The 21,448-nt window shown below is 45.0% G+C and overlaps 6 protein-coding genes across 7 annotated transcripts; 4 read left to right on the forward strand and 2 right to left on the reverse strand.

Moving 5' to 3' along the window:
* Positions 1 to 1,531: 1,531 nt before the first annotated feature.
* Pmar_PMAR006626 (hypothetical protein) lies at positions 1,532 to 4,596 on the forward strand (the record flags this gene model as incomplete). The annotated part of the gene is made up of 5 exons (XM_002769539.1): positions 1,532 to 2,988; positions 3,109 to 3,781; positions 3,818 to 3,958; positions 4,465 to 4,544; positions 4,569 to 4,596. 5 exons carry the CDS (start codon positions 1,532 to 1,534, stop codon positions 4,594 to 4,596), a joined length of 2,379 nt encoding a protein of 792 aa, XP_002769585.1.
* A 941-nt stretch (positions 4,597 to 5,537) lies between these two features.
* Positions 5,538 to 7,378, forward strand: Pmar_PMAR006627 (Nuc-1 negative regulatory protein preg, putative). Its single transcript, XM_002769540.1, has 7 exons — positions 5,538 to 5,799; positions 5,847 to 5,913; positions 5,961 to 6,058; positions 6,560 to 6,657; positions 6,711 to 6,847; positions 6,901 to 6,971; positions 7,025 to 7,378. The coding sequence occupies exons 1-7, from the start codon at positions 5,557 to 5,559 to the stop codon at positions 7,097 to 7,099; spliced, it is 789 nt and encodes a 262-aa protein (XP_002769586.1). The 5' UTR covers positions 5,538 to 5,556; the 3' UTR covers positions 7,100 to 7,378.
* A 1,133-nt stretch (positions 7,379 to 8,511) lies between these two features.
* Positions 8,512 to 10,551, forward strand: Pmar_PMAR006628 (conserved hypothetical protein). Of its 2 annotated transcripts, XM_002769541.1 has the most exons (7): positions 8,512 to 8,594; positions 8,649 to 8,721; positions 8,768 to 8,856; positions 8,907 to 9,004; positions 9,060 to 9,196; positions 9,244 to 9,374; positions 9,926 to 10,551. In XM_002769541.1, the coding sequence occupies exons 1-7, from the start codon at positions 8,529 to 8,531 to the stop codon at positions 10,064 to 10,066; spliced, it is 735 nt and encodes a 244-aa protein (XP_002769587.1). In that variant the 5' UTR covers positions 8,512 to 8,528; the 3' UTR covers positions 10,067 to 10,551. The 2 variants fall into 2 exon arrangements, with proteins under 2 accessions (XP_002769587.1, XP_002769588.1); XM_002769542.1 differs by having other exon boundaries at positions 9,244 to 10,551.
* A 94-nt stretch (positions 10,552 to 10,645) lies between these two features.
* Pmar_PMAR006629 (conserved hypothetical protein) lies at positions 10,646 to 12,284 on the forward strand. The gene is made up of 6 exons (XM_002769543.1): positions 10,646 to 11,219; positions 11,263 to 11,335; positions 11,404 to 11,504; positions 11,550 to 11,644; positions 11,689 to 11,825; positions 11,870 to 12,284. The coding sequence occupies exons 1-6, from the start codon at positions 10,668 to 10,670 to the stop codon at positions 11,971 to 11,973; spliced, it is 1,062 nt and encodes a 353-aa protein (XP_002769589.1). The 5' UTR covers positions 10,646 to 10,667; the 3' UTR covers positions 11,974 to 12,284.
* A 992-nt stretch (positions 12,285 to 13,276) lies between these two features.
* Pmar_PMAR006630 (hypothetical protein) lies at positions 13,277 to 14,967 on the reverse strand (the record flags this gene model as incomplete). The annotated part of the gene is made up of 10 exons (XM_002769544.1): positions 13,277 to 13,420; positions 13,470 to 13,623; positions 13,675 to 13,791; positions 13,840 to 13,967; positions 14,013 to 14,066; positions 14,110 to 14,218; positions 14,263 to 14,292; positions 14,569 to 14,651; positions 14,697 to 14,795; positions 14,848 to 14,967. The coding sequence occupies 10 exons, from the start codon at positions 14,965 to 14,967 to the stop codon at positions 13,277 to 13,279; spliced, it is 1,038 nt and encodes a 345-aa protein (XP_002769590.1).
* A 4,119-nt stretch (positions 14,968 to 19,086) lies between these two features.
* Pmar_PMAR006631 (hypothetical protein) lies at positions 19,087 to 19,894 on the reverse strand (the record flags this gene model as incomplete). Its single annotated transcript, XM_002769545.1, has 4 exons — positions 19,087 to 19,101; positions 19,390 to 19,518; positions 19,680 to 19,766; positions 19,865 to 19,894. 4 exons carry the CDS (start codon positions 19,892 to 19,894, stop codon positions 19,087 to 19,089), a joined length of 261 nt encoding a protein of 86 aa, XP_002769591.1.
* Positions 19,895 to 21,448: the final 1,554 nt, after the last annotated feature.

Here is a 21,448-nt window from a genome sequence, read left to right on the forward strand (position 1 = left end):
AAACTCTTAACACCGTTTTCGTGCGTGCCACGTCGAGCCCTTTTCGATTTCCACACGAAAGTTTTTACTTTCCCGTGAGTACCGTAATTTTAGAAAATCAGCGACTGTAGTATTACTTCAAAATGTAACCTCAACAAGCCGTTACGAGCTACGTGAACTGATAGAAAAAGGGTAAAATCAATTTCACTACTCACTCTATGGCAGCCTGTACAGTAACTGTCTATACCTCGACTAGAAATCAGCGCGGGAAACTCATCATGTTTTCATAGCAATAATTTTTTGTCAGTCGTGTATTGTCTGTCACCGTCGGGAGTTGGATGCCCGCTAAGATTCGTTATTGTTGTTGATGAATTCTATACGGTTGATGAGGAGGATGACTTGTGATGTTCTCATGGTGTGGTATATGAGGTTACTAGCGGATGTAAGGAGGTGACCCAAGCTGGGTGGGGGGAATATATGCACATGGTAGTCAATTACATGTGTTGGTAGAAATGTGGTAATTCTGAGAGGAAATTTTGAGAAATCGTCGTTAGATTTGTACACTTCTACCCAAAATAGTGTGTGGATTTTCATGATTTGGTGAGGAAACTTACAAGCTCGGTTGAGGAAACCGAACATATATTCCCGCATTTTTGGTACTAGTATAAAATTGAAATAATGGTCTGATGGGGTTCTCTAATAGTATTGTGTGATAACCAAACATCAGTCTTCGCGCTGGATCTTGTCGGAGGTGATAACTAAAAAAATACGACTCGGCAGTTTGAGTGGGGAGTAATTCTACCATCATCTCATACGGAACTGTGTAAAATCAAGGGTTTACGAAGGTTGTAAATTACGACTGTGATGGTTGGTGGAAATTCAAAAATGAATTCTCATTATTTTTCGATACACGGCATCGCGAACAGTTGCTAATACGACATGTATTTTGCCGCATTCACCAGGGTGGGAGGGGGCTTGAATAGTGACTAAGAACTTTAGAAGATCGAAAAATATAACGGCTTGTGGTTTTGGTAAGAATGTATGCTATGTGTGTAGAAAGCTGTAATCGTGTAAAATGATACTACACTGTGGGAGGAAATAGTGCTAGTACACTCTTAGGAAGACCCTGTTAGTTGCGAAACTTATCCGGTGTGACGATAAAGATTATCTTGCATACGTCGCTGTGCGCTAACCTGTGTGGGTTCCTGTGTAGATTTGGGAAGCGGTAGATTTGCAACATTTTTTCAATTGTAAGTAGCACTATGTAAAGTGATGAATGCCCACTACCAATGGAACCGTAGTGGAATATTCTGACCGACGAGAAACATGTTGGAGTACTGGACCAAGGGCACGATCGAGGTAAGAGATGTTAGTTTGTGCATGCGTGCAGAGCTCGTATTGTTTTTCCGAGGTTTGTCTGAAGTGTTGGCGGTCACTTATCTCGAAATAACGCCATGTTAATGTTGTCTTTACCACGTTTCTATCTAGAGGGAAGAATCTTAGGTTCAGGGTGGTAAGATACAGATTAGGTCATGTTATAACACTCGAATGTATGGCTACTACTACTAGGCCTATCAGCAGTCATTATCCAACCCTTGTGGAGGAGACGAAGAAGATCAACCGTGCGGACTCAGCGATGAGTGGAGCAGCTACACCGAGCACTGTTGGGGACCTTACCCCGGGGCTCAGGGCTCGCCTTGATTCTAACGACCCTTTCTGGGGCCTAGACTTCACTCAGGAGATGGCGACGAAGGCCTTGAATGAGGAAATTGAGAGGAGAGCGCACAGGGAAGATTTTAAAGATACTCACACTACGTGGAGACTGCATCCGGACGATGTGGACCTGGTTTGTATTCTTCCAGAAGGAGTAGAAGATTCCGATGGTTATGTTATGAAGTTCGCCGACTTTGACTTAAATGTGTTATTTGATGACCACACCTTGGAGGTGTTTGAAGTGGAGAGGAATCTATGGGAGATAGAAATGTTTGGTCCCATCTCTTTGAAGAGTAAAGGGTTGTTCATGCCTGATCCGATTCAAGAGGAAAGGTTTGTTACTCATGGTCTTGACTATGACAACATCGATGAGAGCGAATTGTGCGACTTCTGGCAGTGTTGGACACTGAGTCCGATCAAGGCCGTTGATATTGTGAATGCAGTTGAGGAGGTCCTCAAGGACCCGGTGTACGTCCTGGCTATTGACTCATCGATTATACGAGGAGCTCATTGGCTCAGCCTCATCCGCCCTAAGGTCCTTGTTAGGTTGCCATTGGTACTCAGTAGTTCGCAGAGTATTGATATCACTCAGCCAGAGGTGTCCATATCATCGATGGTCTCAGTACTGGTCGGAGGGGCTAAGCTGGCTCACTTGAATGCCCTCTTGGTACGGTTGAAGCATCACGAGTTGGTGGAGGCGGATCCTAGGGTAGTTGAAAAGTATAAATGGTGTGGTATGAAGCAGAGAGTACTAGATCGTTTCCCTGCTGATGCATGGCCTACCTGTAGGTGGATCGGTCCGGTAGAGAAGTTGTATGTTGTGGCTCAAGTGGTATTCGTAAGGGACCGCAGTGCTATTAAGGATATTGTCAAGGACGCTCATATTTCGTGGCGCGCGGTCAGCGATGTGGGACAGTGTCCGGGTCTAGCGGTGGCTCGTGGGGCTACAGCGGCCAGAGTGCTACTATTCGAGGATTCGAAGGTGTTAGAGATGGCGTGGTATGAGTTAAGCGCTTTGGCTCAAGAAGTGGCTACTATGGTGGTCTCCTCTGCATTGGATTCTCCCTGGCCTTGTCAGAAGCCACCACCAGCCCCCCAAACTGGGACTACCTTCTCACACCGATTCGAGAGGGAACCCTGGGTCCCGCTGTCGAGGCTAAGTTCCGTCTATGCTGGCTCCGCTACGGGACCGTTGATGGTTGAACATTGGAAGGATAAAGAACCGAGTGAGTACACTGTGCTGGTTGAAAGGCTCCATGCAGGGGTAGAGGGGGGAAGGATCTATACGGGCCCAAGGTATTTGCCTCCATCATGCACCCTTTCAGAGCGTGTCAAATGTTGTCTAGATTTCCTAAGCTGGACTTTGCTCTATCACCCTGAACGTTGTAGGTCAATGCCCCTAAGAGAGGCCTTCAGGCCCCTCACACATTACTCCGATTATGTGGCCGTGCGGGTGTATGATATGCTAACTGGTATAGGGGCATTGATGGGTCTTGTCAAACCTGGGTTGTGGGTGGATGCCTATTGGCTACAGTGGCGGTCGCCTCGCCCGACCCCTAAGGTGTCGTCATACGGTTCGGATAGGTTCGCTTGGAAGCAACCAGGGGTAGCTGCATGTGAGACTATGTGTGTGAGGGCTCCTCGAGCACCACCATGTAAGAGGGTTATCGATGCTATTGGCTCGGCCGGCGCCATACCAGTAGACCATCTGGCTTCCTACATTGAGATGAAAACTATAGAACGCTCCTCTTGGTCCTATATGGCTTTGGATAAACTAGCTCACCGTGTGGTGTTGGTGATGAAATGCCTGGGTGTGTTGGTGATGATGTATGCTACTCTCCCGACTCAGGAGGGCCACTTACCTTGTATAGGGCCAGTATCAGTCTACACTTGTGGTATTCTGTCTATGGCCTGGGCTTCTGGTAGAGGGATTTGGTTGGGTGTACTAGGGACATGGTTCAAGGTCCCGACAAGCCTTACAGGGGAGTGGCCGGTGGACGACTATGTCTTAGTCTTAGCGATCACCACATTACTCTCCCCATCGGGCCTCCCTGCTGCATTAACCTTCCCAACTACCCCTGAATGGGTCGTAAGCTCCCTAGCTCTACCGAGCCTATTTCCAGAGGTGGGCATTCAAGCGCTGTGGCTGTACCTGCTGGGCTCAATCCTTGGCAATCTGCTGCTGTGCCGTGAGATGCAGGGACAGGCTGGGGTGGCTGCGGTGTTAGGGTATATGCTTGGGAAGAAGCTCATGAATGTTGGACAGGTGGGTGAGCTTAGCCTGGTAGGATTTCATCATCTTGGTCCTCTTATGTTCACTCTTATATACGGTCTTGTAGTGTGGGCAGTTCATGAGGTCTTCACTCCTAGGGGGAAGAAGGCGACCCTTGGTGGCATTATATGGTTGAAGTCTTGTGCGCTCGTTGTGCTGGCGGGAATTGTGGGCAGTGCGGTAGTTGTCCCCATTATTAATGATTTCATATTCTCATAGCCCTTGGAGGGTCTTGGTTGTCCTCCTGTATCATTCACAAGTTTATTCCCATTTACCATCATCATCATCATCATCATCATCATCGTTGTTGTTGTTGCTGAGTGCTCTGTCTAGCTTTGTCCCTCAGCACCCTTATTGCGAGTTTAACCCTTCACCCTAGGTCAGAGTTCTTTCGCTCGCCCACCGACTGTCCCCTGCTCAGTTGACTTACGCTAGATGATAACGACCATCCCCCTTCTACCTGGTAGTAGAAGTAGAAGCTCGTCGTGCGTACTACTCAGGCTCCGAGTATTTGGGAGGATAATCGGATGCTTTTGGTGAGGACATTGGTAGCAAAGGCGATTCTGAAGGTGTATGTCGGGTGAGTATTTTACGACGTTATCAGCCGTTATAAGGAAGTTACAGGTGAGTAGAGGAGGAGGACAAGCATCGATCATTCAAGAGATATTCCCTGAAGAGGTTTTAGTGAGGTCGCATTCTGTATTTATGATGCTGAGATACGTATATTGTCAACCAAATGTGTCGAGAGAATTCAGGGAATTTTCATTGAATTTCCCACCGAGCCGCGCGTAGATTCTCATGGTGTAGTGAGTAAACGCCTTAGGCTGAGGAGCAGTTCAGGTAGCGTCCATGCATCCACACATTCAAGCCAGTGCTTGGCGTCTTGCTCTCTTGAAGGGGTTGGTGATCGACCGCAATCGACGGTTTGCTCTGGAGAGGGCTGAAAAAGTGGGTTCTTGGTCACGTCAAGTAGTGTATCGTATTGCTGGTGCTTTGAGTAATACGGTTAGGTCCTGAGCTCAGCTGAGGTGAGCGAGCATATATTCAATCGCCGTTACACTTTGTCTCCCCGAACAGTATTATGAACGCCTCCGAGCTCATTGTATAGCGTTATTCAAACTCAGACGAGGTATCTTTCTCCCCGCATTAACGATCATCCACTTGCCGCATTACGTATGGGTCGTATTGGCGAAAAAGCACAACTCAGTGTTATATCTGGTGTTTTGTGATGGACGGACGTGAAATTGAAAATTGTTTCTGTGGCTAAATGAAACTCCTGGACTTTCAAAACGACCGGATATAATGCTAATCTATTTTTGGTATTTGAAAATGTTCACGAAAAAAGTAAATCATCAACGAAATGGGTGAAAAATTAATTTGCACTGAAAATACTGTAGACGAAGGTATCGATTCGTTCTCATCATCCCTGTACTAGATTACGGTACGACTAGGACAAGGCTGTGTAGTGGCTTGCCCCCAGAAGGCTCCCCCGTTTCCTGAGACATGCATAAGTGAATTTACTTGTACCAATGAAGAATGTGTTTAATTGTGTGAGGGCTCGTGAATAACATTTTCTAGGAGTTGTCCTAAGAATGCCTCTCGTCCTGTCTTTGTCGTCATCGTCCGATCAATCAGTCTCGCCGCGATCTGGTCGATCTGATGTCTCTACTACATGCGATGATGTTACGCGCCAATCGCTGAAGCTTCGTAATCGCGAAGTCCCTTGCACGACTTACCAGGTGGAGGTTATGAATGATGGGTATCATCATCATCAACAACGCATCATACAAGAAAATGGAGACCCGAAGGAGAATATTATGAATCCGACGTCTGCGGTAAGTGTTGGGTACTCAGTCGAGATTGTTCACTCGAGATTGTGTAGGTGAAATTCTTATCAGCAATCATCACAGCGTTGACTATAACTATTCAACAGAGCGAGGCGGATGGTGGTAAGTATTCATGTCTATGATGCTGATGATAATGATGATGGTGTCAGAAGTCTTTGGACCAGGGGTGCTTACACGCTTTCATGCTGTCAATGTGCCAACTATCCCTTTGGGAACTTATCTAAGACGTCTTGCTAGGAAATTTAATGTAGGTATCTATACCCACTATCACTACTACTACTACTACTACTCCTACTACTATTACTCTAACTATTACTATCACTACTACTATTACCACTGCTATTGTTACTACTGCTATTGTTACTACTGCTATTGTTACTACTGCTATTGTTGCTACTGCTATTGTTACTACTGCTACTGTTGCTACTGCTATTGTTACTACTGCTATTGTTACTACTGCTATTGTTGCTACTGCTATTGTTACTACTGCTATTGTTGCTACTGCTATTGTTACTACTGCTACTGTTGCTACTGCTATTGTTACTACTGCTATTGTTGCTACTGCTATTGTTACTAATACTATAGTTACTACTGCTATTGTTGCTACTGCTGTTGTTACTAATACTATTATTACTACTGCTATCGTTACTACTGCTATCGTTTCTACTGCTATCGTTGCTACTGCTATCACTACTCGATGAGGCGTCCCCCATTCTGCGTGCTAAAACCGGCAGTTCTTCCTGCTCAGTGTTCTACCATCTTCTTTATCATCGCTCTCATTTACATCGACAGAGTTAAGCTAGGGCGGCGCGAAACATTCAGGATCAACTCATACAGTATTCACAGGTATCCTTCTCTGTGCGCAGCGCGGACTCTCTCTGAATTTGGTGCTCTATTAGATTGCTACTATCAGCACTCCTGGTCTCCATCAAGTTCTATGATGACTGTTATTACACCAATGCGAATTATGCTAAGTTCGCAGGGGTCCGCTTGGCTGAGCTTAACTCCCTTGAGGAGGGATTTCTCAGACTCATAAGTAATGAGGAACATTATTCGCCCTTTTGTGGATCATTGATTACGTGATATCAGACTGGAAACTGACCGTCACCGCAGAAGAGTTCGAGGCCTACAGGACTTTACTCGGGAACATCTCGAACGAGGCAGTAGCATTCACCGAATGGCATTGTTACTCGTATGTGCGAATTTCTTGTAGGTAACTCTGCTCCCATTGAAACCCCTTGCTCCGTCAACTATCGATGATGATGGAAAGGTGTGGTATGACGTTTGAAGACGTGATACCTTCCAGTCATCTGATCAATCGCTGTTCGTTATTCCCCTGTTGCCCTTCCTCTGTTAAAAGATGGCGGAATATCGAGGAGTGAATAGTCGATTATCTATCTTGAACTGCAACCTCCATTTTTATCTCTGCTCGAGATACCTCATGCATTTTGCTGCTGCTGCTGCTGCTCATATTCGTCTACCTCGTTGATCGATGCGTGGTTCGACCGAGCACTCTGTAACCAGCCTTGACCGTCTACCGAGCTCGTTTCTCACCAACGCTTTGACCGCTGTAGAATTGTCTATCATATTTACGAGGAAGGCCTTACTTCTTACACTTGTTATTGTATCTTATTGTGGCTGCAACTGTTCATGATGAACTTCCCTAGAAGTGATGTACTCCAGTTTGTGAGCCCAAAATGTTACACTTGCTATCAATTCTTTTGTGCACCCTTAACCTTCTACGGTGACCTTTTATCGTGGGAGTGAATACTTCATCTATGGTTATCTACGGCTATGGTTATCAATACAAATCTCCGATCGTTCACGATATGTTTATGTACTATTGTAACGCGGTCAGTTTACACAGCTTTTGGTCTTTATAGTGTCCTCAGGATACTGTAAGCTTCAATGCTTCCTTACTCGAGTCCTCTCGAGATTGTTTGTCCAGTCTCTCTTTGTTCTTCCTTCATTATTATCCCATACTGCTCTCATCGACCTCGACTATTCATACTCTGACTGAGGTTACTCTCAGGAATACTGTGCTTGAGGGGCATCTATTTTTCCCCAACCGTTCGGATATTAGCTGAGTAGATGATGATTTATATCCGAACCGGGGACAACTACTGTTCTCTCATTACTGAGGTTGCTGCTGCATCCATAATAGTGTGGTACTGTTTCACACTCATCTTTATAAACGCCTTCCTGGCCAATGCGCTTGAGTGTGGTAATCCTATTAATTGCTTATTCATTGTGATTATAACAACATCATTCAACTCGTTCAACGGTAGTAGTATCATTCATTGGTCTCATGAAATATGTCTCTTTTCCTTGCCCATGGATAACGATTCGGAAAGCAAACCTATTTGACACGAACATTACTTCTTTTTCTTGAGATTGAACAACCTAACTACTGTTGCTGCCAACAATCCCCGCAGGCACCATTACTATCGCTGCTGTTCCCACAAGGGACGAGTGTCATTTCTTTTCAGCAGCTGAGCGATTTTACACACGTAGTTCACCGCATTGAACCAATTGTCCGAGTCAATAGTGTTGATGAAAGTAGCTCAGTGTAGTTCAGTGTGATGTTGATGATGGCAGGGATTGACGGCTTCACTGTAGTTGATGGAATCACGGTTTCGTTATTTCCTCTGATTGCGTTTTCTTATTGGAATGCTCGGTTGGTATGTTGGGGAGCAGTCTTTTTGATCTTCCTATTAATGGAGGATAAGCTCTCACTGAAACGCGCTGCTGCTACTCGTCGTCGTAATGGCGGTGGTCGCATGGTGAGTATTATTCTATATGCCGCTGCTGGGGTTAGAACTTGCGACCTTCCGCAGGATGGCTTCCTCCAAGCGATGTCCAATCTTCTGGAGCATATGGTCCTTGTCGCCTCATTAGAAAGGGCTGACTGTAAGTGAATGTGAAGCATGAGTGCTCGTCATGGTCCATGTCTTAGGTCCGGGAACACCCACCCGATTCCATGGTGTCAGCCCCCCAACCATTTCAATCTACCACTACCTTCAACGAGTAGAAGCGCACTTCAGAGTAAGCCGGTATTCATGTGTTTGTAGCTGGTGAGATTTGTATGTGTTCAGTGCTCTTCCGAATGCTTCGTCATTGCACTCATTTACATTCATCGACTACTCAAGACACAAGGCCCGAACTTCGTTGTTAGTATGTGCGCCATTCATCGGTAGTCTCAATCACCCAGAGTTCGCTATCTTACATTATTTCGATTTTCTTGCCAGAGTTATCCTTACTGCGGTCGTGCTAGCAGCGAAGTTCTTCGACGATCGTTATTACAGTAACAGGTTTTATGCTGCTGTTGGCGGTGTTAGAACGAAAGAGCTAAACGCACTAGAGGCTGATTTCCTCAGACTCATCAGTGAGGCACTTCTCAGTGAAGAGCTCATTATTGTGTATTTCTTTTAGATTGGAACCTCCACACTTCACCTCAGGAATACGAGTCTTATCGGATGAGTGTTTGGTCATCAGTTGAGCCAACGATGCTGCCACTATCATCATCCCCTCCCCCACCAGAAATGCTTATCAATCTCATTAAAGTAGCATATGGAAGTTGACCAACTATGAACACGAAGTTCACAAAGTTTTGTATTTTCCGTTCCCCGTTCTGTGCACTAGTTGCCATTCTTGTCAAAAGTTGTATTTTCTGTCGTCATCGTTTTGACTACCGTTGCTGTGTGTAAACACTGTACCTATAACATGATAAGTGACTAGACTCTCCTTGCCACTGTCCATGAGGCCTCTTCGAGTTAAGACTATCCAATACGTCTCGCACTCTGCCATAGCTCGCTCATGAGGGTTACCATTGCCAACAATAGCTTTACACTTTTACCCGTTTCACTCGTAGCCTGAAAGGCACAATAAGACCAAACCTTTCGCAACATTCGGTGATAGTTGAAGTAGTGCAATCACCGTCATAAGACGATCATTATCAAAGCATGAGCTGAGGTTGGGTAGAGGTTGCCTTCTTATTTCGGTGTCGGCGGTTGTCCACAGTGTATTCATCTGATCTTAGACTCGCTTGTGGCAACTTTCTTTTCAATGCATGAGGAGTTAAACCGTCGATCATACTTGTTGTTTGTTCGTTCAGGTAGTCCCTCGTGGTGCTTCATGTGTAGCTACTGTAAGCAGTATGAACACTTGTATTGAGTCGCCAGATATTTCGAGAGCAATAGATTCGTATGCTGCCTGTGATTATCCTACCACTCCATCGAGTGTTATCACTCAGTGATGGTATTCGCTTATCGACATCTGGCTCTTATTACCTATACTTGCCAACAGAGGAGTTTCCATTACCATTATGCAGGCTTTCTCTGCCTCATCTTATGATTATTATTATTGATTTTCGCTCTCGACAGCGCTTTCGAGAGTATTCGACGATAGAGTGATTATCCCCCCCCCCCTCAGGTGGTATCTGTTCATTCCTTTTCTCTTTCGTCAGAATCCCACAGACTTATTGAAACTTCATATTGGGCGCTCGCCAATCAGAATCTGTAATAGATCACTTATCTCAGATCATCCCCTCATCAAATGTATACAGCGAAACAGCTGTCACTTTTCCATGCCCGTCGTTGGCAGTCTGTACACTTTGCTCGACCTGATGTATTCAAAGGAATAGGAATAACTTGAGTCATGATGTTGGAGTAGATGTTATTCGTTCCTGTGGGCTCTGGAACCGTTCCTATGTTCGGTAATGATAGATGTTCATAACACTAGTAATCTCAGAGAATATGGTCATCACTCTACGGAGAATTTCGTTGGAGGGTTCTCATATTGAAACTATCGACCTTAGTATGCTGTTTGGTTTTTTCCTCTCCTAAGACGGCCTGAAAATGCTATCATTGGCGGTCACTAATAATCGTAACACCTTCTCCGTGTCACCACCGGCATCACCAAATCTCTCGCCAGCTAGACCAAGGCCAGCTGTCTCGATCATTCGCGAGGAGACCTCCTCTGTAGATTATCAAACGCAGCAGTTCTTGAGACGAGTCTGTCGATGCAATAGCAGCGATGCTGCGATATTCCTCACACAAGTGAGGGACGACGACGACAAACACAACTGTAATTTTTCGAGGCCTCGGAATATGACCAGTGATGGTGACTTTTTCGCTCATCCTTCGCACTCCTCTGTGAATACAACAGATAAGGGTAGCAAGGAAAGCCCCGTCACTTGTACTGATACCGATGGCTCTGTTACTGCTCCCAGCACAGGAGTAGTATCCTGTTTACCACATAATGAGAGTCAGGCAAGTCTGATGACTCTGGTGGGCATAGCTGATGATAATGATGATCGACACGTGTGCTGTGATGGCAATGTTTCAATGCGTGTCGACGCTGATGAGGAGTTTTTGCAGGAGTTCGTCTTCGGGACTTCAGCATTTCAGGTTAGTCCAAATTCGCTGCTTAAGTTTTTGAGACGACTTTCAGGTCGATTTCGTGGCTACCCTGGCCAAGTCGGTCCTCGAAATGATATCTCCTGCAGAGATAGTCGCCTTTCCAGGCAAGTCAATTATCCTTCTACTGCATCCACCGTTTTCCCCCATAATCGTGCGTAATTCGTTCCGTCAGATATCCCGCTGAACCTTCGGGGAGTTACTCGATTTTACTCACTTCGGCCACCGAGCATCTCAATTCATGCGTATTTGAAACGCCTGGAGAAGCATTTCATGGTGAGAGCTTTCCATGCTACGCTCCGCCGCAATTTTCATTTTCAGTGCTCGCGAGAATGCTATCTGATCGCCCTCATCTACCTCGATCGAATTTCCAAAAACTACTCTGAATTTCGAATAACAAGAAGGAGCGTCCACAAGTGAGTGTTCGCACTATAGCCGTTGACTTATTTTTTTCCTTTAGATTTTTCCTCGCTGCTTTGGTGATTGCAGTAAAGTACTTTGACGACCTCTACTATGACAACAAGTTTTATGCCCATGTTGGTGGCGTTAGAGTGGCAGAACTTGATGTGATGGAGGCCGCTTTTTTGCAGCTTATCGGTAGGCGGCGGAGCGAAGCTGTGTCGTAACTATCATTTTATCAGATTGGCATCTGTTTGTACCAGGAGATGAATTCGCCCTGTGTGCCAAGAGATTCCTAATGATGGGTTGCCGTCCTGCCTCTACAGAAGGACCTGTAGACTTGTGACTATCCTCTACCCTCGACTATGCGCATTATAGTAACCACATGGAAGTCTGTCGATATCAACAGGAGCGATCATTCTACTGTTCTCAATCATCTGTCGGCAGCTCAAGACTTCCGACTGTTCGTCTCGTCTATAGACTCACTCTACTATCGCCTATTTTTGTATTGGCAATTTTTCTGAGCTCAGAGGCTCCTGTACTATTGCACTGTATGGGAAGGCATGTCAGTGGCGTCGGCTGTGAAGCTGCTATTACTTTTGGTTGCCTCAAACTGTAGCAAAACGCTAAGACTTTTTTCACGGAGGGTTGTCTACTCTCCAACTATAACTCCAATTCGATAATGATGGTGTCGCGTTGCTGCCTAAAGGCTGTTCACGGTCGTATTTGGAATATCCTATCCGCTTCCATACCGCCAACATTGGCCTTCAAATACATCCTAGCGAAAGCGCAGACAGGCGGCTCATGCGTCGTTCGGACCATCACGATTGGCCTACCCACATGAGAGCTTCCCTCAGTTGGTGAGGAGTCTCGATGAGCGCTCGACCGTGACTGCTGTCGAACTGAGCAATACTCATACACTGACACAGAGGGAAAAAGGGATCGAACGGTGGGGCTACCACCGTTCGATATGTTGACATATCGTGGTTGGTCAAAAGGAAAGCACAAAGGCTACAGCAGGCTCATCCCGTGTGAGATGATACGCCTCAGCGCTCTTTACCATGGAGTTGTCGATATATGTAGTCAAAGGCATCCCCTACCTCTTCGAGTTTAATACACAGTGGAAGCATGAAACACGAGCTCCGACTCAGACACGATCAGAACAGTCGTTGACTAAAAATCCTTATATTTAATTCACCGTGTCTCGCTCGGTAGACTTACCTCGTTGACGGCAATAGTTAACTTCCTCAGCCTGGGGCTACTGCATATCTCAAAGAGCAGTACGACGATTCTATCTCTATGATACTCATCACCATCTGAACTGATCTCGTGTCACCTCCCGTCATACGCTAACTATGATCTATACGTTGCTTTGCTCGCAGTAGAGAGGAATCCGCATCAGCTAACAGTGCAGCACCCTCATCTGAGAGCCTTCCTATCAATAAAGCGGGTTGGTATATGAAGAACTTCTTATCTATCATTATTTCAGTTTTCAAGTGTTGAATTTCTTCATGTCGAAGTACTGAAGGTCACTTAAGTATTTTTCTAAGTACACTCTGTTATAAGAGAATAAGACTGTACTGATATTATTTCGTTATAATCCCCACTGTAGCACAACAATGACAATGGTTACAACAATAAAGCTGAGTTTAGAACTCATAAGCACAATACGTCATGGCAATATCTTTCCGTACGTTCATCTTGCTGTTGGTACCAACATAAGTTCCCTCCCAATATCCTTCAAAGGGAACACATTGATACCATGCCGGTGGAGCGTCCATCGGTAAGATAACCTGAGAGAATAAACAATCACAAGCTCTGGTCGTTAACTGGTGGAGATACTTCCAGAGAAGCGCCAAAACGAGAGTTGATGATGCGATTGTCTTCTGTCTTTTTTAAACGTAAAATTATCTGTGCCATTAAACGGCCTTCGTGACTGTTAAAGTCACATTTAAAAGCTGCATTATCGGCCTTTAAAGGGTTGAAAAGGTTTAACCTGAGCACGAGTAAATTCAGCTCATACAGTTGATTTTCCTGAGACGGCTACATTCCAATCTGCCGTTCTAAAATGGCGATACAAGCTGGTCCAAAGGCCGGCGGAAGGCCTAGTCGCGGACGACAGAAATGCTCTCGAATATCCACATAATCAACAATACGATTATACCTGAAGACCATGCACTGAAGGGACTTCTCCGTTATGAATAGCACTCACAAGGTTGTGAATATATCTCTTCTAATCTGCAGATTTTGACTAGTCTGTGGGAACATCGCGAGGAGAACATCAATTTGGCTACAATTGACGTAGAAAAGGTGACTGACTCGTCTCAAACACATTACAATCTACAACGATTATCAAAGTTGGGTCCAACAAGTTCCGTTACCTACCACTTCGTTGCTGAGCCGCCCCTCATCCAATGCATTCTGAATGGACTGTGTAACCTAAGAGTAGAGGTATCTATAGTAACAGTTGTGTGGTCCCTACCCGGAGCCATGCCTCAGCAGTTATGGCACCGCCCTTTAGAGCTCTACGAGGGGATACGTAGTCAAACTCCCAAATACCGCTAGTTGGTAGAATCCAATCTCGACCGTATCTGATGACGATCAGTGTTCGCGAGTGCCTTTCAGCACTTCTCACTTGAATGGCATCCCATCGTAGTGTTCATTCCTGAAGCATTGATAATTACCGTACTGACTGACATCTGGTCTCCCTTTAACTTTACACCATTCTACATCCCATCTATTTGTCAATCTAAAATAAATCTACCTCATCGACATCATTAATGTTGAGCAAGTGAGCTACATGAGATGCTCAGCGACCATGTAATGGTCAGGAATTCTCAATCCAACTTATAGTGTCCTGTCGGGTTGGATCCGCTATACGTAAAGTACCTGCTATTTACCATCAGAATTCGATAGTGAGATGAGCCGGAAGGCGCAGTACAGTTTGAAATCTGTTGGCTTCACTTTGCCTTTGACCAGCGTCTTCTTAGATATAGGCGAGGCGGAGGTCGAATAATTCGTCGGCTACATAAAGCTAACATCCCTGATTGCGGTTAATTCGGGCGTTACATGTTTGGTGAGTATTGTGCTCTTGGATAGATACTCTACCAGGAACAAGGCATTGGCTGGGTCCGCGATGTTGTCCATGAGCGACTTTAACAATGGTATCTACAGATAAGAATTCCTGATGTCAGGGCTGCTGCAGCAGTGTAGTGGTTACTTTAAACTCGCCATTAACAGTAGCGTGGAAGAGCATCGTGACCTGTGATGCTGTGAGGACAAAGTCCTTAGAAAGAGCCTTGATGATTGGCCTTCTGGAAGTATCTTGTCCGCAACTCATGTAACTGACCAATAGGAATAGTGCTATGGTGTTGCTATCCCTAATAGTAGATAACGGGATGCGAACTCAAGTTCTATCTAGGCATTCTTGCTGAGTGGTTATTCCGAGCACCTGGCTACCGCGAGATCATAGGATTGAATCACCGCTACGCTTTCAGATAACACGCGATAGTTATGATATTATCAGTATAAGAGCCCCGTGAGATGATCCCAACATCGCTTTCTCTCGATATCCTATTACACATTGATTATCAATATGAAGAAATAACTACTCTAGGCGAGTCTCGGTGGTGTAACACAGCTAGACGTTATGAAGTGGTAAGTCCAACCTACCATCGTATTAGCCTCTGGAAGAGATCATCCGACAGCGTCTCCCTCGCGGCCCTCCCAAGATCGTCATTCAAGGTTCCGGGGTCGAGAGCTGCTTCCGAGGCTTTCTGTCGGTATCTATGCAAGTCCTTCTATTCCTGTGATCAACTATGTGACCATGTACACTGCCGTATAGGTGAGCATTCCCTGAGTTGGCAAGTGCCACACGTTCTTATCATCCAATTCAAACGATGCAATTGGAGATCCATTATGGCGTATCTATTATATTGATACATGGAAGTAACAGAGGGAATACTCACATCATAGAAAGTTTCAGAGAAGCTTGTGGAATCTTGTATAAGTTGCCATCGTCGTAAACACTGTCGAACTACTGCACGATAATAAGGATTCTCAACATGGAGTCGGTAGGAGCCGGTCGGGTCCAGGAAGTTGTACCTGGTTGCCCAAGCTGTGGGATAAACAAAAAGTGACATCATGACTCACTCCGCTCCGCCGTCTGGAGATCCACCAACACTCCCTCCTGCCAAGATTGATATAGAGATAAGTCCATACGTCCCCCCCCACCAAGAGCTGTGTCATCCATTGTAGCGTTTTCACACCGGTCCAGAGCGATTGAATGCATCTTACGGTCGGAGGGGAAGGGATTAAGATACCTACCAGGGCCACTGAGATCGGACATAGTAAACTGATGTCCGACATGATCTTGAGGAGGGCTCGGATACCGTCGGGGCCCATGGGGTTGTTGGAGAGTATAAGCGTGCGGATGTTGAGATGAAAACACAGGGAATCTGCGAGGACCTGCGCCGCGAAACGATATGCAAGCTCATGTTTTCTAAATGAATTCAATTTCAAGAGTATTGGCCACGAGGTAGCTCCACAACATTGTCAAGCGATTCATCATGATACTATAAGTCGATTTCGATAATCAGAGAGTTAAATCACAGAAGGGAAGAAGATACTTACAAATGCTGATTGGTGGTTGAGCTGTGAGTTGCATAAATCGACATACTCCAATGTAGGAATGCCTAAGTGAAGAAACTGAGCAGCAGCTGGTGATGTTACTATTGTTCACTCACTTCCGAGGTAACTGCATAGTATGTTCATACATGGAAAACATCGATCGAGGGCTTCCCGACCAACAGAGTCTTCCAAAGCGACCATACCAGCCTTGCCGAGATAACCCGATCGAGCAAAGTGGCTTCCAAAAGAGTGGGACAGTTGTCTGGGAAAAGATAGGAGACTAATAACAAGTTTTCCAATGTTCTTGGTTTTAATTCTAGTCGCGGCTACAGAAAGCTGTCGAGCTGAACTGAGGTAAAGAAAGATATTCTTATCACGTGCCTACCCGGAATTATTAGAGCAACTCAATGAGGTAAGTTTGCCAGCCTTCGTCAACGCGGTTCCAATATGGACCATCGCGCTGAGTGGAAAAATGTAACTCTTATCTGCTGGAATAGAAGCTTACGAATGGTTGAGGTGGTTTCCAGAGATATTCAGTGATTTCAGATTCTTTAGATGTACAATCATTTCCGCAACACAGATAGGTCCCTGAATTGACCATCGACCTGAGCAGTGAGAGACATCGATGAGGTTTATGTATTTCCACAGGATGCTGACCGAGGCCGGTGTAGCTGAGATCGAGCTCTTCGATGGTCTCGTTGTGGAGTTGTTGGGATAATAGGGCGTATGCGTAGTCTGTTATGGTGATATCCGATAGTTTAAGAATCTGTGAGGTTGATGATGTAAGATGCAGAATTAGTATGCAGCTTACCATCAATCTGGGTACCAAGTTTGTATGTAATAGCCGACCGATAGCACGTATGGTATCAGTTCCAATTCCACTGTTGTCACCAAGGTCGATACTCTCCACCACGTCAAGCCATCCCGCATGCTCAAATCGGTCCAGGAGGAATCTAGAGGACTCGGGATGCACAAAGCGGAGTAGGATAAATCTTACAGGAAGCCACGGTCAGTTATGGAATTACCACTGAGTACGAGTCGCTTTAACGGCTGAGAGCGTATCTTAAGTGAAGAATTGTGTAGTTGCATATTCGTGGTGGTGGTGATGACTTACCTCAACGGCACCAGTGACCACCGCTTCCAATTCCTGGTCGGACAACCCTCTATACGACAGTATCTAAGATAAGGGTTATCGGTAGTAGTACTCGGGACTGTCAGCAGGCGTATTAATGGACGCCCTAGACCTAAAGTTGATGAAGACGCCGCAAAAAAAGATGGAGTATACTTTCTATGGGAGCGAAAAGCGTACTGCATACACCCACGAGAGAAATCTCTACTAGTGTGTTACTAGATGATTCCGAGATTAGCTTTAAGAATAGAATTAGGGAATGATAGGAAACAAGGAATACGAGTTAGTGAAACGTGTTCAGTCGGCTGAAGGTATGAGAACTCCTTGAAATAAGAAGTGGTTATAATGCTGACCATACGGTGGATCTCATACAAGCAACCATGTCATAATGCATTCAGCTTGGAGTTGTATAACTCGTTATTGATGATACTTTTGGAAAGTACATATATCATGACATTGTTACTTAGGAATATGAATAGAAATAGTTCTCACCAAATCATTGATCTCCTGTGTGCCAGCCAAGATTGGCAAAGGCGTTGGTGGTATTCCCCTATCCTTGACAGCCTCAAAGAAAGCCACACAACCCGGGTATCTGTATATAGTTCAAATACTATTGCAATATCGACTTCTGATATCTCACTTGAATTCTTGTGTAACCGATTTTTCTAAAGAAATGTCAATCCGAGGAGCCACAGTTGTGAACTCCTTCCAGCGGGATGGGTCTCGACGGGGACTGCTCATCTCGAGAGCGCCGGTCGATGCACTTCGGGTGACCGAATGAGGGATGTCACTTTTGGAGGGCATCAAATGTCGCCCTGGGAGGATCTCCAGGGAAGATAATCTCTGTTCATACATACCCATTTTATCGAATATCGCCGGTAAGGCACTTTCGACGTCGTTCGTGATGGTGTTTGTGAATAACTTGCTATAGGTCTTAGCCCTTCTCCCTGTTGCTTCAGATTGCGAGTCTGATCGTAAGAAGTGGCAAAGGAGTGGTATGAGGTATTTTCTCACCCATCATTTTCGTCCAAAGCTGAGAGCCCAGCAGACCTTTATCATGCAATTTCCTCTTCACGCCGAGGGGCATTTTCTCTATCTCTCTTCCGTTGGGATAATCCTCGCATACATGCATCATTCGAGAGTTGGCTAGAGACAGAGCGTCATCCTCTTCGATAGAGACATCACAACACTCCTGTGTTGTGGTGGTTGTGGGAGCGTTTGTGAGGCAATTCGGGTTAGACGGTAGAGGCTGTGCTGTGTGAGCTTCCAAAGGCCAGTTCCTCATAGACAACATCCTGAGTACCCTGAGAGACTTCGATATGGTGACGCTAAGGATCGTTGATAAGTCGGCTGACTTGAGCTGTGGTTTAGCATTGGTTCTCTTGGCATCGTCTGAGTGATTTTTTGGAGCTGCCGACTTATTGTCCATCGACCTGAGTGTTGGATAATATGCCCATGATGAACTACGCGTGTTGATGATAGTATGGAGGAACGCAGCAAATTTGATAATACTCGTTGATTTTTCACACTGTATGAATATAATATTCCATTATTAGATTTTTAGGGTATTCATAATATAATGGGAAAACTCCTGAGCCCAGGTGTAGGAGGTAAATATATATTCCAACACTGGTTGCTGAGTAAGATCTATAAACTCACTTTCGCTTTCCATTTCCACGAGGTATGAGGTATTTAGATTGCTCACTTATGCGATACCTAAAACTGATTACATTTTCCTATTGTAGAGTTCCAACTTTACATATGCCAGAAACTCGCATAGGCGTGCCTATGTTGGATGTTTCTCGTACGTCGTCGTTCAGCAGTGAACAAATCTGCAAGGGGTAGATGGAAGTTCGGAAGGGTTTATATTTACCAAGAATTCTGCCTTTCAAGCTGACGACAGGTTGTCTTACAAAAGTCATGGAATTGCGCGAGTTGAGGAGTGAAAGCTGAGAATTGCAAAAAGAGTGGTATGAACTAAGATGATGAGCATTGGTTTATTACTCTGGGATGGTCTGATTTACGATGATGAATCTTGATCTCGAGATCAGAGAGGTATTCGACAACCTCAGCTTGCAGAGTCGACAAGGCCAATGTCGTCTCAGTGTTGGCAGCGAACTCGGCACGTGCGTACTGAAAGAGGAGGCTTTCTACACTCAGCTGAGACTGTGAATCAGATCAATTCCCTTGGAGTATGGTATCAATCTATTCCCAATCATATTGGAATCGATATCAGATACTAATAACTGATTTTGAATTGAAGAGATTTGTGTTCTGAAAGTATCATGTCCCACCTTGGATCTGAGATCCACTATCTTATCTACTTCCTTCTTTTTTAGAATACCCTCCTCGTTCAATGCGAGGGAGTGCATAAAGCGTACCTGTTGAATAAGGCACGAATCAAAGTTGGAGAAAACAAAATAAAACAATACAAAATTTTATCAGAATTCCTTTACTGTCATCACCACGAAGAGCAAACCTCATTCATATCTTCCCGATTGATCGACATTGTAATATTTCAATGCTTTATTTGAAAGCTTACCAGCCATCCAGTGCTCCGTGGTTTATAATAGAGTCTGAAGGGATCCTTATCCTCTTCATCATAATCGTCTTCTGCTTTCTCGTCATCGTCATCATCATCAACACTCGAAGGATTCGAACTGTCACTGGAATCGGAAAGCTTCCTCTGTGAAAGAACATCGTTAAGCAGTAGTGTTGATGATCTCGAGATAGGTGCGGGTACTTCATCGAATAGTCTTGAGTTTATTGAGCCTGATGTGGAACGAAGTCCTGAATTGGAAAGGGAATGATGATATCCCATCACCTCTCTTTTCGGAAGCTAAGGCAGGCTTAACGATTTCCTTATTAAAAATAGCATTGTGGATTTTCATAATCCATCCATCGACCTGAATGATAATTGAGCTTCATACATTGACGAAGTGTGAGGTTAATTTACAATTTTTGTTATCTCCTCAGCGGGGTCGACTGAGGCTTCCTGCCTTAGGGTGTCCATTCTTCGTAGTTGCCTTTTCATTTCCAACAAGTGATATTAATACGACAACTGCGAGAAGGTTGATGAGATTCTGACAAGGCAGCGACTGTAGCGATATCTGTACAGTCGTGGAAACGTCGTGTTCGTGACAAGCTCGATTGGATCGAAACATTTTCCATCATGGAAGGAGACGAGATGATAACTATTGGTGCAATCTTGCATTCTTGCCAGATCTTACACTTCCTCAGATCAAGCTCGAATTTGTCAGGGGCAACTTCGGTTTAACGACATGGATGGTATGTCATTTACCATCTCTTTGTGTAGTTCTGGCAGTGTATTACTACAGATTATCGTATATTCTACTGTGCAATATACTTTCGGGCTGTACTACAACGACGCACACTGAGATAGTCGACTTGGAGTGGGTTGCTGATGGTGCCGGTATGTATAGGTGCATTACCAAGAATGATTTTACTCTTCTGAGATTGGCTGTAAACGAAAGAGGAAGTAGGATTGTTGAGTATTACGAAACTGAAGTTTGTGGAATCAGGAAGGTAGCGATCGCCCGACATGAAACGGCTGGCCGAACGCGGAGGACGATAATTCTCAGGTTGGACTTCAGACGTATGCGTTACTAACACTGCAATTGATGTAGATCTTGTTTTGTTGTGAACCCCGATCTATTCTCCGTATCGGTTTCACAGTGCTAGGGAAGGTTCCATAAACAGAGTTTCTGTCATGAAGAAGCTTATCATACTGCCCGTAATTTATGCAGATATACCTGTTCACCTCTCCGAGTTTGGTAGAGGAGTGATCTCGCGTAATAGGGGGAGTTCTCCGGTCTACGGTATCTAGAGGAAGGACTGTTATTCGCCTGTATCGGGACTGGGAAGATTGCCTATTAGGGCTTTATCAATGGCAGAATGATTCGAATGAATCGTCATGATCGTCGAGGCGAATATTGACGAATTCGCCGAGGTGTGGTATGGATAGGATTCGAAGTAGGTTTTATGAACGTCGTGCAAAAACCGAAGGAGTATATGCGAAATCTCTTCATTGTTCGATGTGTAG

The sequence above is a fragment of the Perkinsus marinus genome (assembly GCF_000006405.1).
Source record: "Perkinsus marinus ATCC 50983 genomic scaffold scf_1104296965578, whole genome shotgun sequence".
In the NCBI taxonomy this organism is placed as follows: Eukaryota; Perkinsozoa; order Perkinsida; family Perkinsidae; genus Perkinsus; species Perkinsus marinus.

Coding starts and splice junctions, on each gene's coding strand:
- Pmar_PMAR006628 (XM_002769541.1), top strand. CDS start 8,529: ATGGAGGATAAGCTCTCACTGAAACGCGCTGCTGCTACTCGTCGTCGT. Junction 8,595..8,648: donor GTAATGGCGGTGGTCGCATG/GTGAGTATTATT, acceptor GACCTTCCGCAG/GATGGCTTCCTCCAAGCGAT. Junction 9,005..9,059: donor AGTATGTGCGCCATTCATCG/GTAGTCTCAATC, acceptor TTTTCTTGCCAG/AGTTATCCTTACTGCGGTCG.
- Pmar_PMAR006627 (XM_002769540.1), top strand. CDS start 5,557: ATGCCTCTCGTCCTGTCTTTGTCGTCATCGTCCGATCAATCAGTCTCG. Junction 5,800..5,846: donor TTATGAATCCGACGTCTGCG/GTAAGTGTTGGG, acceptor GAGATTGTGTAG/GTGAAATTCTTATCAGCAAT. Junction 6,059..6,559: donor GTCTTGCTAGGAAATTTAAT/GTAGGTATCTAT, acceptor CTTCCTGCTCAG/TGTTCTACCATCTTCTTTAT.
- Pmar_PMAR006629 (XM_002769543.1), top strand. CDS start 10,668: ATGCTATCATTGGCGGTCACTAATAATCGTAACACCTTCTCCGTGTCA. Junction 11,336..11,403: donor AGAGATAGTCGCCTTTCCAG/GCAAGTCAATTA, acceptor TCGTTCCGTCAG/ATATCCCGCTGAACCTTCGG. Junction 11,826..11,869: donor CGCTTTTTTGCAGCTTATCG/GTAGGCGGCGGA, acceptor TCATTTTATCAG/ATTGGCATCTGTTTGTACCA.